This window comes from Elgaria multicarinata, chromosome 9 (genome assembly GCF_023053635.1).
Source record: "Elgaria multicarinata webbii isolate HBS135686 ecotype San Diego chromosome 9, rElgMul1.1.pri, whole genome shotgun sequence".
NCBI lineage: Eukaryota > Metazoa > Chordata > Lepidosauria > Squamata > Anguidae > Elgaria > Elgaria multicarinata.
The window spans coordinates 4,930,007-4,947,737 of NC_086179.1; the positions used below are offsets into that span (position 1 = coordinate 4,930,007).

Below are 17,731 nucleotides of genomic sequence, written 5' to 3' on the forward strand. Positions count from 1 at the left end.
TCTTTGCAAGAAGGCTCTAGGGTCTTCTATTATTATTATTATTATTATTATTATTATTATTATTATTTATTTATTTATATAGCACCATCAATGTACATGGTGCTGTACAGATAACACAGTAAATAGCAAGACCCTGCCGCATAGGCTTACAATCTAATAAGTTGTAGTAAACAATAAAGAGGGAAGGAGAATGCAAACAGGCACAGGGAAGTGTAAACAGGCACCGGGTATTATTATTATTATTATTATTATTATTATTATTATTATTATTATTTATTTATTTATATAGCACCATCAATGTACATGGTGCTGTACAGAGTAAAACAGTAAATAGCAAGACTTTGCCGCATAGGCTTACAATCTAATAAAATCATAGTAAAACAATAAGGAGGGGAAGAGAATGCAAACAGGCACAGGGTAGGGTAAGCAGGCACAGGGTAGGGTAAAACTAACAGTATAAAGTCTGCACAACATCAGGTAGGGTAGGGTGAAGCTAACAGTATAGAGTCAGAACAAACTCAATATTTGAAGGCTATAGGGAAAAGAAAAGTTTTTAGCTGAGTTTTAAAAGCAGTGATTGAGTTTGTAGTTCTCAAGTGATCTGGAAGAGCGTTCCAGGCGTAAGGGGCAGCAGAAGAAAAAGGACAGAGCCGAGTAAGGGAAGTGGAGGTCCTTGGGCAGGCGAGAAGCATGGCATCAGAGGAGCGGAGAGCACGAGCGGGGCGATAGTGTGAGATGAGAGAGGAGAGATAGGCAGGAGCTAGACCGTGAAGAGCTTTGAAGGTCAGCAGGAGAAGTTTATATTGGATTCTGGAGTGAATTGGAAGCCAATGAAGAGATTTCGGAAGTGGAGTAACACGGTCAGAGCGGCGGGCCAAGAAGATGATCTTGGCGGCAGAGTGGTGGACAGAGACCAGCGGACTGATGTGAGACGAAGGAAGGCCAGAGAGAAGAAGGTTGCAGTAGTCCAACCGAGAGATAACCAGTGCGTGAACGAGAGTCTTGGCAGAAGAGACAGACAAAAATGGTCGAATCCTGGCAATATTATACAGGAAGAAACGACAGGATTTAGCTACTGCCTCGATGTGAGGAGTAAAGGAGAGCGAGGAGTCAAATATAAAGCCAAGACTACGAGCTTCCTTGACCGGACGTCTTCTGATGCAGTTTGCTTGACTTCCAATTTTGACAAATTGGTGGGTTTTGGAATGGCTGTTTTAAGGCTCTCCATGATCAGCCTTCTATATCGGACAAGGGCGTTTTCTCCCTGCAACTGCATAGGGGTCTCAATTGGGTTCTTTGTCAGGGAGGACTTCAGCCAGAGCTGGTCCCGTTCCTGGCAGCCTCTCTGCCTCTGCTTGTGGCTTAGCTCGGGTTTCCACCATGCATTGTTAAAAGTTCATTCAGCATGGTCTGCACATCTCCCCATTGAGGCAAACGTCCCTTGCATTTTTACGGGAACTTCTCTAAGAGAAGCGTTCTGGTTTCACCCATTAAACAAATCAAACATGGTAAAGGGAACATATATCAGTGCCTTTTCTCTATCCGGGTTAAAAGTCTCTTGAAGTGGGAACATTTTCTTTGGAATTGTTCCTAAATATCTCTCTTTTGCTGGCCCTTCAGACGGTGTGCCTTGGGGGAAAACTCAGAACTTAAATCTTGCTTCAAGTTTTCAACATTCCGCAGTCCATTGTAGTACCCCTTCACTGTCCTTGGTGGCATCTTGCCAGGACACTCATTTTTTTCCCTTTTAGTGCTCATTCTGCCTACAGATGACGCACTGGGTACATCTCAACGGAAGGGGTGATTTCCCCCTCTTCCTTTTGCTACTCCTCTTCCTTCTTTACGTCTTCCTGTCTCTAACGAAGCAGTCTCCACCCCGGAACAGAAGGAGACTAAGGCGTCTACAGCAGGTGCAGCTGGTAAGAAATCTGTGGCTGTAGAAATGTAGCTTGGTGAACGCTGACAGTGAATTCCTGCATTGAGCAGGGGCTGGACTCGATGGCCTTGTAGGCGCTTTCTAACTCTGCTATTCTATGATTAAAAATACCTGGCTGAGACAGTTGGGTGGGTGCTTGCTACAACTTTCGTGAAGTTGCTCATCTAATTTTTTCTCTGTGACCTGTGCCTTTTGAACTTTTGTCACTATTGACCTCGCACTGGACTTTGGACTTCTTGGCTTTGTCCAGGGGAGGGGGGAGGGTTCTCTTTCTTTTCCTCTTTCCTGGAAAACTGTGAGTTAACTTCTCACTGCATAGCAATCAGGAAAAGGAATGTCTGGCTATGTTCCCGCAAGACACTGATAAGCTGGCCAGAGTCCAAAGGGACAAGATAATGGCGTGGAACACAAAATTCTCTTTGTTTCTCTGGATCTTGAGTTACTGTAGATTCATAGCATTCACCTTCCATAAAAACTAACTTTTTCTCTTCAGAGGCAAGGGGAGCTGCTAGCAAAGCCTGCACCTTGGGCCAAATAGTGCCGGGTGTGTGTGTGATGGTGGGGCTAGCATGGCATCTTTTTCTTTTGTCTTTTTCTTCTCACTCTAGTGGCCACTGGGAGGGAGGCTTTCTGAAAGGCTTTTTCTAATTCCCATTTTTTTCTAAACCTCTCAATTCCCCTCCCTCTATCTGCCAGCTCCAGGGCAAGAGGGGGGGGGGCTTGCAGGTGCTCCACCTCCCTGCCTCTTTGGTGATGCAAGGTTAGGGTGACCATATGAAAAGGATGACAAGGCACCTGTATCTTTAACAGTTGCATAGAAAAGGGAATTTCAGCAGGTGTCATTTGTATATATGGGGAACCTGCTGAAATTTCCTCTTCATTACAACAGTTAAAGCTGCAGGTGCCCTGCGCTCTTTTAAATCTGGTCACTCTAGTATAGCTCCTGCAGCTTTAACTGGTGATGAAGAGGAAATTTCACCAGCTTCTCCATATATACAAATGACACCTGCTGAAATTCTCTTTTCTCTGCAACTGTTAAAGATACAAGACCCCTGTCCTCCTTTTCATAGGGTCACCCTATGCAAGGTTTTACATCAAAAGCAGGGGACAGTGCCTGGGCTGAAACACAGGGCTCAGGCAATTGCCGGGCAGGGGCTGAGGAAGGAGAAACTAAGAAAGCCATGTTCTCTTCCCCCCTTCCTTCCCCTCGTAACTCACAAGACATTTGAGTCGACTTCATGAATCACACACTCTCTCACATGTAACACATTTCATCTTATTTTTCTCTATGCCGGCAAAATAAACTTAACTGCAACATTACATTATAACTCAAACTCCTCGTTTCTGGCCAAACTTCTTCACATTCAAGTTTCATTACTGTGGTTATACTCTAGAACACAGGAATTCCATTTGACATTTTGGACATTTGGGTCACTTCCAATCTAGACCAATTTCTTAAAATGCACTTCAATGGGGTTGGGGTTGAAAGAGGAATTCTTCTTGACCAACTAACTCCCATTTGCAGCTTACACATTAAAGCGAATCTCCTTGGTTTTGCTTTTCCCTTTGATCCAATGCTCTCCAAGGCAACTCACAGGACTGGAACCTGTTCTTGATGCCTGTTGCAAGTGGATCTTTTCACAGCTGCCTCCTTACTACTTTCAGACACTTTGTCTGATTTTTAACCCAGGGTAAAAAGAAAAAACTTACCAGTCTCAGAAGAATTCCTTTCTCCTTGTTGGATTTCAGGCGTGCCCCACCACGCCTGGCTGGATTAAGCTAATTCTCCTGCATACGCCTTTTGTACCCCTTGCTAGCACCAGCGCAGAAATGGACTGATGGATTAACCTCTGATTAAACATTCCAGTGCGCGCTGGCTTTTCACGTCTTCCCAAAACGACACAGGAGCTAGCAAGGTGGACCGGGGGAGGCTACGCGGAACTCAGCGAAGCCGTCCCTTCGTGTTGGTTGCCAAATTGTTGTCCCTTAACCTGGGATTTAAAGGCCCGCTTCCCCGGCGCGTTAATAGCTAATCAAACACATGAGGCTGGAGAATACACTTAATCCATTTACTTCTGATACTGCAGTATGGGGGAGCTCTCCAGTTCCATAAAATGAAGGCGCCCCGAACAAAGGAATCTCACAGTATATATAGGCCCTGACTACAAGAGGGTGTTAGTCTCTTTCTAACCCTTCTGTTGGTCAGTTCTGGATTAGCAAGTTAAATTACATTCAATTTTCAAGTTATGGTGCACAATCTCAACGAGTCCTAGGTTACATTGGATGCTCTGTTGGTTGAAAGTTTTTCCCTTTGTCTGATGTCCACCATTAAGGAATGCAAATCTGGCATATAGCCACATGTAGCCACCCTCTGGCAGAGATGCCATCTTTAACCCTTGGCACATTACATTCATTAGAGAGATGAAACCTCTCCCTGGGGCCATCAATATCATAGTTTAATATGTTTTAATCAGTAAGAATAAAAGAGAATTATTTTAAAATTATATGGAGGTGGTACCTAACCCCGGTTAGATTAAACAAGATTAATAATCAGCATTCAGCAAATTGTTGGAGAGGTTGTGGGGAAAAAGGAACGTATTTACATATGTGGTGGGAATGCAAATATGTACAAAAATTGTGGAAGATGGTGTTTTTGGAGATTGAAGAAATTGTGGGAATGAAGATAGGACGAACACCAAAAGTTGCATTACTGTCACTATTTGAAGATTTAAAATGTAAAAAAGAAAATAAGGAATTAATAACGAATTTGCTGACAGCAGCAAGATTGATTGTAGCTAGGAACTGGAAGATTCAAGGGGAATATTCTATTGAAGAATGGAGCTATTAATTATAAATTGACTTGTAATTTTAAATGGAGAAGAGGTATAGCTAAAACAAGTGATTTTGAAGGAATTTGGAAACAGTTCCTAATATTTGTGTTTTCTAAGGGAAGTGGGAAACCACCAGCAGAAGAAAGTATGAGATTTTGGAATCAGGAATGAGATCCCGAAGTGGGGGGTGCACTTGTATATTAAGTTTATGTTATATAGAGATGATACTGATGTTATTCAACATTTAGATATGATATTATGTATTCAACATTTATTCAACGTTTATGTAGTTGTTATTTCTTTTTTCATTGTAATGCTGTATGTTTAAGTATTGTAGAAAATAAAAAATATATGTTTTAATCAGTTTTATTATCGTATAATATTTTAATGTATTTTATAATATTTTGCATTCTATGTTGTTCCCCGCCGCAATCCAGATGGACAGGTGGGTAAGAAATAAATATATTATTATTTTTTATTATTATTTTGCCACCGGAGGAAAAGGGCGAGATGACCTCGCTGCGTCCGTTCATTCAGGTGTAGGACGTCCTGGGACTGGCAGTTGAATCTTCCTTCTAAAAATAACATTTTTAGATGCATTCACATATTTTAGATTTTTCAATTCGAAATTTCATTATAGCCCCTCTTGAGGTGGATAACCCTCGAAGGTGGGCCTATAAATGAGTAACTAAACAGATACACCAGAACTCTTCGGTCAATATTTCCCCCATTTTTTTGTCCACAGTTTGGTTTTCAGCAGGCCCAAAGCCTGAGCTAGATTTTCATGTTTGTTGATGGTGACAGAAATTTTTGTGATGGTTTTAATTTTTGTGAACCGCCCAGAGAGCTTCAGCTATTGGGTGGTATAAAAATGTAATAAATAAATAAAAATAAATAACACATTTTACGATATTTAAGAGAGCTTCAGCTATTGGGTGGCATACAAATATAATAAATAAATAAATAAATAAATAAATAAATAAATTTCTTCCTTTCTTGCAAGGATTGGCAGCGTTAAATTTGTATATTTTGCGGAAACTGACCCTCTTCACCAGAAAAGGCACATTTAAAAAGACTCTGCAACATACTTAAGTGTAATCAATTTTAGGAATAACTTAAAGACAGTGTGGTGTAGTGGTTGGAGCGTTGGACTGGGAGTCGGGAGATCCGGGTTTTAGTTCCCACTCAGCCGTGGAAACCCACTGGGTGACTTTGGGCCAGTCAAAGACTCTCAGCCCAGCCTACCTCACAGGGTTGTTGTTGTGAGGATAAAATGGAGAGGAGGGATATAAAGGCAATAATAAAAATGCTAGACTGTTCATGGATTTTAAGTCTTTTATTGGTTGACAGGTCTCAAAACAGACTTTCACAAAGATACGGAGATCCCCATGTTGCTTCCTGTAATAAAAAAAAGTAGCCTGAGCCGGATCTACATTATTGCTTTAAAGTGCTTTATAACAGTTTTATAGCACTTTAAAGCAGTAGTGTAGATCCGGCCCTGGTTTTTCCTCCACTGCACTTCGATTCACAGTTGTGTGTAATATATAACTATATATATTGCCCACCTCCTTCCTGGCCTAATTCATGTTTCTGTTGTATCTCATGAAATCTCACACTACACTAAAGCTGATTCGTCTTTAAGGTGCCAAAAGGCTTTTTGGGCACAGCCCGCCGTGATCTTCTTCCCTGGAAGCCCTTTCAACTAAAGGGCTCCTTGGACACGATCGTTTGCAAGCCCGGTGAAGGGCCGAAGGAAGAGGCCAGCTGGCTCAGACCAGCGGCCTGGCCTGTCTGGCATCCTCTTTCTCACAGTCGCCAACCAGATGCCTCCGAGAAGCGGGGCATGAGGACGACAGCCCACTCTTGCTGTCCGTGGTTCCCCGGGGACTGGTATTCAGAGGCATGCTGCGGTCTGGTTCTGGCAATGGCAGGTAGCCATCATGGTAGACTGCAGCCATTTGCTGCTTGACCCGGGACATCTGTTCTGGTCCAGGGGGACGATCACCCCGATGCAGCACGGCTGGTTCATCAGCACCTGTGGTCTCGACACCGCTTCAGACCACGACGTGTCCTTTTATTGCCACCGGACGATGCCCTTCTTACTCATTCCACCTGAAAGAGACCAGACAATGGAGGTCGTAACGCCAAACAGGAGAAACCTTCTGTGGTAGATGGCACCACAGACAACGATGACTTTGCAACGGGGTGGACTTCCGGTTCAGCCCTACGTATATAACCTCAGAAACAAGCCCAGTCTTCCCCAACCTGGTGCCCTCCTGATGTCCCGGACTGCAACTCTCATCATTCGCAGCCAGGGGAATGGTGGGAGTAGTAGGCCAACACATCGGAAGGGCACCAGTTTTGGAAAGGCTGAACGAGACTTGACACCCAGGGAAGTGTGCACGGGACGGCAGCTTTCCGCCTTTACTGAAATCCAAACTCCAATTTTAATTCTATGGTTAAGAATATGGGTCTACTACAGCTGCTTTCATGCAGGGATCTCTATTCGTGTTTCTAATGGTTTCTATCTTTCAAAAGGAACTGAACAAGGTTGTCTCCTATCGACTTTAAGAACATGAGAACATAAGAAGAGCCGTGCTGGAGCCAGGACCGGCCCTACCATAAAGCGGTAGGAAGCGGATGCCGCAGGCGGCAGAGTATGGGAAGGACGGTGCTCTTCCCCTCCAAATGGTCTGCAGTTTCTTGCCTGCCCTGTCTCCCAAACTCGTGCACCTCCCAACACAGCTGACGCTGCCCACCTGGCTGCTGGGCCAGACGGCTTACTTTTCCTGGCACGGACATGTGTGCCTACCTTGCCTGTAAGGACTTTCCAGCCTCAAGAGCCACATGGCGCCTGTGTGAGGTCGGGCAGTCACAAGAAGTGACAGAAGTTCTGGGATCTTTTGCAAAACTTTGCCGGACGTGCAACGCAGCTCCTGAAAGCAGAATGGGCAGGATGCTGGCAAGATTAGGCCTCATCTAGAGTATTGCGTCCAGTTCTGGGCTCCACAATTCAAGAAGGATGCAGACAAGCTGGAGCGTGTTCAGAGGAGGGCAACCAGGATGATCAGGGGTCTGGAAACAAAGCCCTATGAAGAGAGACGGAAAGAACTGGGCATGTTTAGCCTGGAGAAGAGAAGATGGAGGGGAGACATGATAGCACTCTTCAAATCCTTAAAAGGTTGTCACACAGAGGAGGGCCAGGATCTCTTCTCGATCCTCCCAGAGTGCAGGACGCGGAATAACGGGCTCAAGTTAAAGGAAGCCAGATTCCAGCTGGACATCAGGAAAAAACTTCCTGACCGTTAGAGCAGTATGACAATGGAATCAGTTGCCTGGTGAGGTTGTGGCCTCTCCCACACTAGAGGCATTCAAGAGGCAGCTGGACAACCATCTGTCAGGGATGCTTTAGGGTGGATTCCTGCATTGAGCAGGGGGTTGGACTCGATGGCCTTGTAGGCCCCTTCCAACTCTGCTTTTCTATGATTCTATGAAGGTGGGCGCACCTGGCCACGCCAGGAAAAGTAAGCTACCTGGCGGTGGGCAGGCACACAGATCGGAGGGAAGGATGTGCTGGGGGGTGCTGGGCTACACTGGACTCAATTCTTTTGTATACAATATATAACTGGCATTAAAAGACAGATTTTCAAACAACAACATCAGAAAGGATGTTACCAATTTCACTCCACATTTTACAGAGGGGTTATGCCAAACACTCTCCAGTTGTGTCTAAACGACGATAGGCATTTCATTTTTTAAAAAATGACACCGTTTTTAAATACCACTTTTAAACCATGCAACATCGGTGAAGCTCCATTTCGAATGGCGTATCTTCCTCATAGATTTAACTCGTTATAGTTTTATATACATTTTTTTCACAAGCTGATAGGTGCTGGAAGGACAATTTAACATTCTTAGACAGCTGTGTCCTCAGTCACCTGCTCAACCATAAAGACGTAATAGCTTGTTTTTAATGGGACAGAGGTGAGATAAATCCTCTTATCTCTTCAGCTCACCTTTTGCAGGAGGTTAATACTCCTGCTGCCAATTCCTCTGGCTCAGCAGTCAAAATAGCCCTCACTTGTGGCATGTTTTCGTAGAATCATAGAAAAGTAGAGTTGGAAGGGGCCTCCAAGGCCATCGAGTCCAACCCCCTGCTCAATGCAGGACTCCACCCTAAAGCATCCCTGACAGATGGCTGTTCAGCTGCCTCTTGAAGGCCTCTAGTGTGGGACAGGTCACCACCTCCCTAGGTAACTGGTACCATTGTCGTACTGCTCTAACAGTCAGGATGTTTTTCCTGATGTCCAGCCGGAACCTGGCTTCTTGTAACTTGAGCCCGTTATTCCTTGTCCTGCACTCTGGGAGGTTCGAGAAGAGATCTTGGTCCTCCTTTGTGTGACAACCTTTCAAGTATTTGAAGAGTGCTCTCATGTCTCCCCTCCATCTTCTCTTCTCCAGACTAAACATGGTCAGATCATAGAATCATAGAATAGTAGAGTTGGAAGGGGCCTACAAGGCCATTGAGTCCAACCCCCTGCTCAGTGCAGGAATCCACCTCAAATCCTTCCTGACAGATGGTTGTCCAGCTTGGGTAATTATGCAAACACTAGGTGCATGCCCGCAGAGTCAGGGGGAGAATCATAGAATAGCAGAGTTGGAAGGGGCCTACAAGGCCATCGAGTCCAACCCCCTGCTCAATGCAGGAATCCACCCTAAAGCATCCCTGACAGATGGTTGTCCAGCTGCCTCTTGAAGGCCTCTAGTGTGGGAGAGCCCACGGCCTCCCTAGGTAACTGGTTCCATTGTCATACTGCTCTAACAGTGAGGAAGATTTTCCTGATGTCCAGCCAGAATCTGGCTTCCTGTCACTTGAGTCCTTTATTCTGTGTCCTGCACTCTGGGAGGATCAAGAAGAGATCCTGGCCCTCCTCTGTGTGTCAACCTTTCAAATATTTGAAGAGTGCTATCATGTCTTCCCTCAATCTTCTCTTCTCCAGGCTAAACATTTTGCCCGAGGGCACAATCCTAGGTAGACAAAAGGCCTACAATACCCAGCATGCACCAGCCAGCAAATGATTGGAAGTCAGGAGAAACGGGTGGGGCCATTTAGGGAACACCTCTGGCCAAGAGCCATGACCGATTTCAATGGCGAAAGCACAAATAACTTCTAACTCCTTAAACGCACAGCCTGCTGGAATTGATCTCTGCTTGCTTGCATTATTGCGCTCCTCAACCGCCCAAGATCCGCAAAGATCCAGCTCAGTCTGTGAGTCCATGGAAGTGGGATGGAGGACATGGATCCAGTGGAGGCTGGTCGCTCCGATGTCACTGGGGTGGTGAATCCGCTCTGGGTTTTAATCAGAGCCAGGCAAAACTCTAAAGGAGTGCTTCCCTTCCTCATTCTTGCACTGCACCTTGGAGAGCTCTTTTAGAGCTCTGACCGAAACCCGGAGCAGATTCACTGCCCCACTGACATCAGAGCCACCAGCCTCCACTGTATCTGACCACAGGGCTCCTCAGTCAGTGTTGTTTGCCACTGACCTGCATGGCTGAGGTCAGCGGCCAACAAAAACACCAATTGGCCCGTATAATCCCAGTGCATGAATGATTTACAACTTCGCAGATAGGAGCTCTCCAAAACCACATTTTACAAACCTCTGTCAACAACAACAGTTTATTGCAGTCAATAGACCATTCCAACAAAAATCACATACCAAAGGACTGAGCATACAATTAGCTATTAAAAAGACAAGTAATCCTGGAGGATCTAATAGGAATGGCCAAGTTCAAAAACTTGGCCGCTTGCTCGGTGATTGATTTGTCTGAGTTCCGAAGTAAAAGGGACATTAGGAATTCAGTTGGGTGACCAGGAAAAGATTGTAAAATGGGGTTCAGAAGATCATTCCTAGCCCCTTGGTAAAATCTACAGAACAGTAACTCGTGTGAAACGGTTTCCACCTCAGTATTGTTACAGGGACAGCATCTGTTGAGCAGTGGGGTGTTGTTGTATCTGCCACCTGAAAGTTTAGAGGGAAGGACGTTACGTCTGGCTAGTGAGGATGCTCTCCTGCATTTGGGGATTGTTAACCAGCGCAGGTAAGGCATCCCATCTTTACAAAAGGAGACTGGTAGTCCTAGGGCAGCCTTCCTCAACCTGGGGCGCTCCAGATGTGTTGGACTACAACTCCCAGAATGCCCCAGCCAGCTGGCTGGGGCATTCTGGGAGATGCAGTCCAACACATCTGGAGCGCCCCAGGTTGAGGAAGGCTGTCCTAGGGACTGGGGGGAGCAGGGCCCCCGAGCAGCGCTCTGGAGGACTTGCATGTCTATATCAAGCAGTGATTTGGCACTAGCTAGATCCCTTGATAGTAACATAGGGGATGATAGGCCTACTGAGTTCATTTTACTTGTCATGGCCTTTGACCAGGGAGATTCAAAATGGTCCGACAGGATCTTAGATACCAGGGGATTTGTTGGAAGTGCCAACTTGCAGCGAAGCCAGAAATGGATCGCATGGATCCAAGCCGGACAGTTAACAGAATTCAGACCAGCCTCTAACTTAAGGACACCTCCAGAGACACACTTGGGAACACCAAATAACACCCTAAGGAAAGAGGACTGAATGCCCTCGTAGCAGCATTCAGAACACGGGAACCAGATTGGTGCCCCATAGAGAATCTGAGGGATGATTTTGGCCTTGAAGACCTGGACAGCTGCCGGGAAGAATTTCCCTCCCCTTGTGAAAAAGAAGTGGGTAATTGCACCTGCATGTTGTTCAGCTTTAATCTTGGAATGCTTTCCCTGCTCTCTCCATGAAATGGTCATCAATCTCCATTGAGAGGCGCCAGAAAGGATTATGCAACCTGATGACGCAATTTCCAACAGATGCGCCAAGGACCCTGACACAGAGGAGCCTTCTCAGAAAGCGAGTCATTTCAGAAATCGCCAGCAGTGCGGCAAGCGTGCCTGGCTATATTTCTTCATGCCTTTCTTCTACAATGGAACTCAAAGTTGCCCGAGAATTGAGATCTCTTGGAAGAGCCCTCCTTCGCGTCCCACCAACACAAGACATACGCTACGGTGAGACGTGGGAGAGGGCCTTCTCTGTTGTGGCACCCCGGTTGTGGAATGCCCTCCCCTTGAAGGTCTGACTGGTGCCGACACTGACCTCATTTTGGTAGCTTTTAAAGCTCAGCTAAAAACTTTTCTTTTTCCTAAAGCTTTTAAAACCTGATGTTGTTTGGACTATATACTGTTAGTTTTACCCTACCCTGTGCCTGTTTACCCTATCCAGTGCCTGTTTGCATTCTCTTCCCCTCCTTATTGCTTTACTATGATTTTATTAGAATGTAAGCCTATGCGGCAGGGTCTTGCGATTTACTGTTTTACTCTGTACAGCACCATGTACATTGATGGTGCTATATAAATAAATAAATAAATAAATAAATAAATAAATAAATAAAAATAGGTACCAAGTTATTGCACTGGGATTATACCCTCTTTTGCATCTGGTCATGAGGGCAGGGCTCCTGCAGTTTGAACTGTTGTGATGAAGAGGGGATTTTACCTGGTGCTGCATGCATACATATATACAAATGACAGCTGCTGACATTCCCCTTTCAATACAACTGTTAAAGATACAGGAGCCCAGTCCTCTTTTCCACAGGGTCGCCCTACAGCCTGGAACCATTTACACATCTCACAGATTTGCCACGTAAGGTTGGCCTAAAAGTCCTTCATCTGCTCAAAATTGTTTCCTCCCTATAAAGACGGAAAGGTTGTCTTGAACATAAGAACATCAGAAGTGCCCTAATGCGGTATCAGACCAAGGGTCCATCTAGTCCAGCACTCTGTTCATGCAGTGGCCAACCAGCCATCGGCCAGGGATGAACAAGCAGGACATGGTGCAACAGCACCCTCCCACCCATGTTCCCCAGCAACTGGTGCACACAGGCTTATTGCTTCAAATACTGGAGGTAGCACACAACCATCAGGGCTAGTAGCCATTGATAGCTTTCGCCTCCAGGAATTTATCGGACCCCCTTTTAAAGCTTCCAAATGGGTGGCCATCACTACATCCTGTGGTAGTGAGTTCCATAATTTAACTATTTGCTGTGTGAAGAAGTACTTCCTTTTATTTGTCCTGAATCTCCCACCCATCAGTTTCGTGGGATGACCCCCCATTGGGTTCTAGTATTTTGCGAGAGGGAGAAAAATGTCTCCCTCTCCACATTCTTCACGCCAGGCATAATTTTGGCCACCTCTATCATGTCTCCCCATAGCCTCCTTTTTTCCAAGCTGAACAATCCCATTTGATGTAACCTTCCCTCCTAGGGGAGATGCTCCAGCCCCTGAATCATTTTAGTTGCCCTTTTCCGCACTTTTTTCCAGCTCCATAATATCCTTTTTTAGGTGTGGTGACCAGAACTTGACTTGGAGCGACAAGCCCCGGATCACTGAGCATTGGGGAATTTAGAGCTGCAAACAAACAAAAGGCACAAAGCCCACAATTAATTCTGTGGAACTCATGAAAGCCAACTTCGCCAGGTGGCCTGGAGAATAGCCAAGGAGGGAATGCAGAAGTTAGAGACGATTGTTACATAATGGAGCCAGACGTCCCTAAAACCGGGCTTTTCAGGGCTGGAAAAGACATGCTTCCAGGTGGTGGCAGGCCAATGTCATCTGGAGAGAGTCTTGTTACCTTCCCTTCTCCAGGTTCCCCCTGCCACTGCAGTTTTATGAATGGGGAGTAACTAACCCCCAATACTGGCTCCCCAGGACAGCACCCCGCTGGCACAAATAACCCACCCTGAACCCAATTAACATGGTTCCCAACTCTGGAGCTATGCAGCTCTGAAGCTAACACCAAATCACAGAAGCAAATTAACAGAGTTCCTTTGTAACTCTGGAGCTGCGCAGCTCTGAAGCTAACACCAAATCACAGAAGCAAATTAACAGAGTTCCTTTGTAACTCTGGAGCTGCGCAGCTCCGGAGCTAACACCAAATCACAGAAGCAAATTAACACAGTCCCTTCGCAACTCTGGAGCTGCGCAGCTCCGGAGCTAACAACACATCACAGAAGCAAATTAACACAGTCCCTTCGCAACTCTGGAGCTGCGCAGCTCTGGAGCTAACAACACATCACAGAAGCAAATTAACACAGTCCCTTCGCAACTCTGGAGCTGCGCAGCTCTGAAGCTAACACCAAATCACAGAAGCAAATTAACACAGTCCCTTTGCAACTCTGGAGCTGCGCAGCTCCGGAGCTAACAACACATCACAGAAGCAAATTAACACAGTCCCTTCGCAACTCTGGAGCTGCACAGCTCCGGAGCTAACAACACATCACAGAAGCAAATTAACACAGTCCCTTTGCAACTCTGAAGCTGCACAGCTCTGAAGCTAACACCAAATCACAGAAGCAAATTAACACAGTCCCTTTGCAACTCTGGAGCTGCACAGCTCTGAAGCTAACAACACATCACAGAAGTGAATTTACACAGTCCCTTTGCAACTCTGGAGCTGCGCAGCTCGAGCTAACAACACATCAAAGAAGCGAATTAACAAAGTTCCGGAGTTAATTAACACAGGAAGTGCATAGACGTCTCTCAATGGAAACGCTAGGAGTGAATGGGGGAAGGGAGAGCCCATGTCACAGCCAGGTCACAGGCATGCCCAGGGTTTAAAGCAGAGGCACGGGAGCACATAGCAGATCAAGTGCCTGGGAGACACTTTAACTAAAAAGAATGGAATAAACGATTCTCCGATACTGTGGCTTTTCCAGGAGGAAGCGGCTGGTTGGAAGCACACTGGCTATGACGTCACATGCCGAAAAGGACCTCACAACACAGCCAAGCCACAGGAAGACAGCCTCCTGTGTTTGTATCAATAAAGGAAGGAAATGGGTGCAAATATTATTTCTTTATTATTCATAAATGCATGAATTCAGTAGAACGACCAACGGTAGCCTTAATAGGAAGCTCCATAGCTCAGTGGCAGAGGCTCTGCTTCGGGCGCAGAATGTCCCAGGTCCAGTCCTGGCAGTTCTAGCTAGGCCTGGGAAAGACCCTTGTGCAAAGCCCTAAAAACACACACACAGCACATCCCACAAGCATGAAGTCTTTCTTCCCCTAGGGTAGATCACTGATGATAGTGCACACTTTTGAAGCAGTTTTAGCTGGTAGCGGCTGTACAGCATAGAAACATAGCAGTCATGAACGTTTGGTCCTGCCATTTACAACAGTGGTTCCCAAACTTTTTCAGGTCACCGCCCCCTTGGTTCCACGAACTCATGCCCAGTGCCCCCTACCCTACCCTATAAAAATCATTATAGGGCATCTACCTTTCAACGACCCACTAAGGAAGATAATAATAATAAAATTCAAAACAGTAACAATTTATTGAATATTTATTCAAAATCCAATTACATCTTAGAATCATAGAATAGCAGAGTTGGAAGGGGCCTTCAAGGCCATCGAGTCCAACCCCCTGCTCAATGCAGGAATCCACCCTAAAGCATCCCCGACAGATGCTTTAGGGTGATCGCAGATCTTTTCCCTCCCTCCCTCAGCAAGCCTGGGGCGGGTGCTTCCCATTTAAAGGGGCCGCGCTCCTTTGGATCCTGCCTGTCTGGGCTCCTGGGTTGAGCAGCGGCGGTGGCAGCTGGGTGCAGGAGCTGAGCTGAGGAGCTGAGAATGAAAAAGGGGCCGCACTGCGCACGGCCCCTTTAAATGGAGGCACCCAGCGCAGGCTTGCCAAGGGAGGGAAAAGAGAGCGAACGCCTCTGTTTTGCAGCCAGCGTGGCAGGGCACACCAAGCAGGGTATGTCTCTTCATTAGCGTTTTGGAGCTTTTGAAACATTTCAATTCACCGTTAAAAGGACTCTTCTTAAACAGTATTAATACATGTGTGGATTCTTCCCCTATATGGTTTGGGACCAAACTACCTTCTCCCATAAAAATGTCCCTGGGTTTTAAGACCTTCTGGAGAGGCGCTTCTCGGAAAAGACCACCTCAAGTGCCCCCTTTGCCTCTTAGCGCCCCCCTACCGCTCCCTTGCCTCTTAATGCCCCCCTATGCAATCCCACCCACCCCAAGGGGGCAGTACTGCCCACTTTGGGAACCACTGATTTACAATCTCTCTCTCTCTCTCTGATATAATCTGGCAATTGAAGATCTACATGTGTCAAACAAAACGGGTTCTAATATAAGCCACGGATCGTTTATGCCAAAATAAATCTTCCAAAGGATTAAGAGTTCCTCTAAAGGAGCAATTCATTGCATCCTCATGACTGGCCACTCACTGAAGTTTTCAGGTCCATTACATGACATCGTCAACGACCAGGGTGTCTCCTGCAGTATCCCCTGGAAATTCCAGTATGAAAAGAACCACTTTTAATGTGGCAATATCTGGGGGAAAACTGGAACTTCTGCCACTAGGTGGCTGTAAAGTTGGGCTCTTTAAGGGTTCCATGGAAATAGGTTCAAAATAATCAAGGCTCCCATACAGCAAAGAATCGGTTTATTTCTTCAATCCGAATTCAAGTCGAAACAGGAGCAGCATACTCTCTGTACTAGGATCTAACTAACCCCCAAACCTTGATTAGTTAAATACTCTTCAGCTGTGCTGGAAAACAGTTTATCTTAAAGAGACATTACACCACAGTGGCGTTGTCCCAACAGCAGTGAATGGGGAAGTATTCAATTCAAGCCATGTACTTGCCCCTCTCTGCCCGCGTAATGCAGCCCATAACAATCAAACCAAAGAACTAGGAAGCACAAAGCCCCAGATAAGCAGCACAGCATGATTTCCTCTTAATGTAGAGACACTCTTATTTATGTCTGCTGCAATAGATTAACACAGCTACCCCTCTGGATGGTCAAAATCATGCGGAAGATGGAATTTTAGCAGTTGTAGTTTTACCTTACCTCTGTAAGCTGAGCTGAAATTCTTGAACCACCTCTTCTCCGCTATGCAACTCCTAAAAGTACAGCAGCTACCCAATTTTCCTCTATTGTATTGAGCCACCTAACTTCTAGGCAACTCTTAAAGGTACATCTCTGTTGGTGGGAAGTTAAGGAGCGCACATCAATTAAATCAGCAATGGGGTTATATTTCAGCTCACCTTTCTCTCTCCAAGCTCCAAATGGATCCAAATGAAGGTTCCTCTTCAATCGCTTCCCTGCTGTCTCTTTTTCTTCAAATGTGGTGCGCTTCTTTCGAACGTTGGAGGAAGTTGTTCTCCCAGGTTTTCAACTCCCGATTCCAGGTGTCCTCCCTCGCTCTGCCTCTGGCACCCTCCCGCACTTTGAAACGGAGCTGACCTTCTCAAGAAAAAGACGGCAGAGGCAGGCCCAGAGAGGTAGGAGCTCTCGTACCGATTCATCCACTTCGTTCTCAACCCAGGCAAGGAAATGGGACAGCCAGAGCGGCGGCAGCTGTACGCTTCGGAAATTAACTCTCTAGAACTCCTTTCAAATGTTTCACGATGGGAAATTGCCTCCACGCCCAACCCAATGCTGAGGATCAGGTATCTGGCAACGTACGGCTCTGCTGTTCCGCCGGTCTCCTAAGATGGCCTCCCCCTCTCAATGTTTTGAGGATGTCTTAGGGTGTTTTTGCCAAGTGGTGTTTTTCAGCTGGTAGAGGTGGCACCGTGTGCTGATAAAATGGCAGCCCCTTCGTTGCCGGCTCCTGTATCACTCAGGTCACTGGCTGATGGGATATTCTGGCTTCCTCCTCCTCCTTCTGACCCCAAGGAAGCCATCTCTTCTTCGTGGGGAACTTCTGTCTGTCTCAGAAAATAGCTGTGGAACAAAAGGGCAACAAGGATGATCAGGGGTCTGGAAACAAAGCCCTAAGAAGAGAGACTGAAAGAACTGGGCATGTTGAGCCTGGAGAAGAGAAGATGGAGGGGAGACATGAGAGCACTCTTCAAGTCCTTGAAAGGTTGTCACACAG

General features: G+C 46.1%; 1 protein-coding gene across 1 annotated transcript in view; it reads right to left on the bottom strand.

The window, feature by feature from the left end:
* Positions 1 to 6,292: 6,292 nt before the first annotated feature.
* IL15RA (interleukin 15 receptor subunit alpha) overlaps positions 6,293 to 17,731 on the bottom strand; it is a 45,288-nt gene continuing 33,849 nt past the window's right edge. Inside the window, exons 6-7 of the mRNA XM_063134633.1 lie at positions 16,896 to 17,577; positions 6,293 to 6,879 (exon numbers count right to left, since the gene is read on the bottom strand). Of these exons, the coding sequence (XP_062990703.1) occupies positions 17,406 to 17,577 (172 nt within the window). The 3' untranslated portion in view covers positions 6,293 to 6,879; positions 16,896 to 17,405. The remainder of the gene's footprint in view (positions 6,880 to 16,895; positions 17,578 to 17,731) is intronic.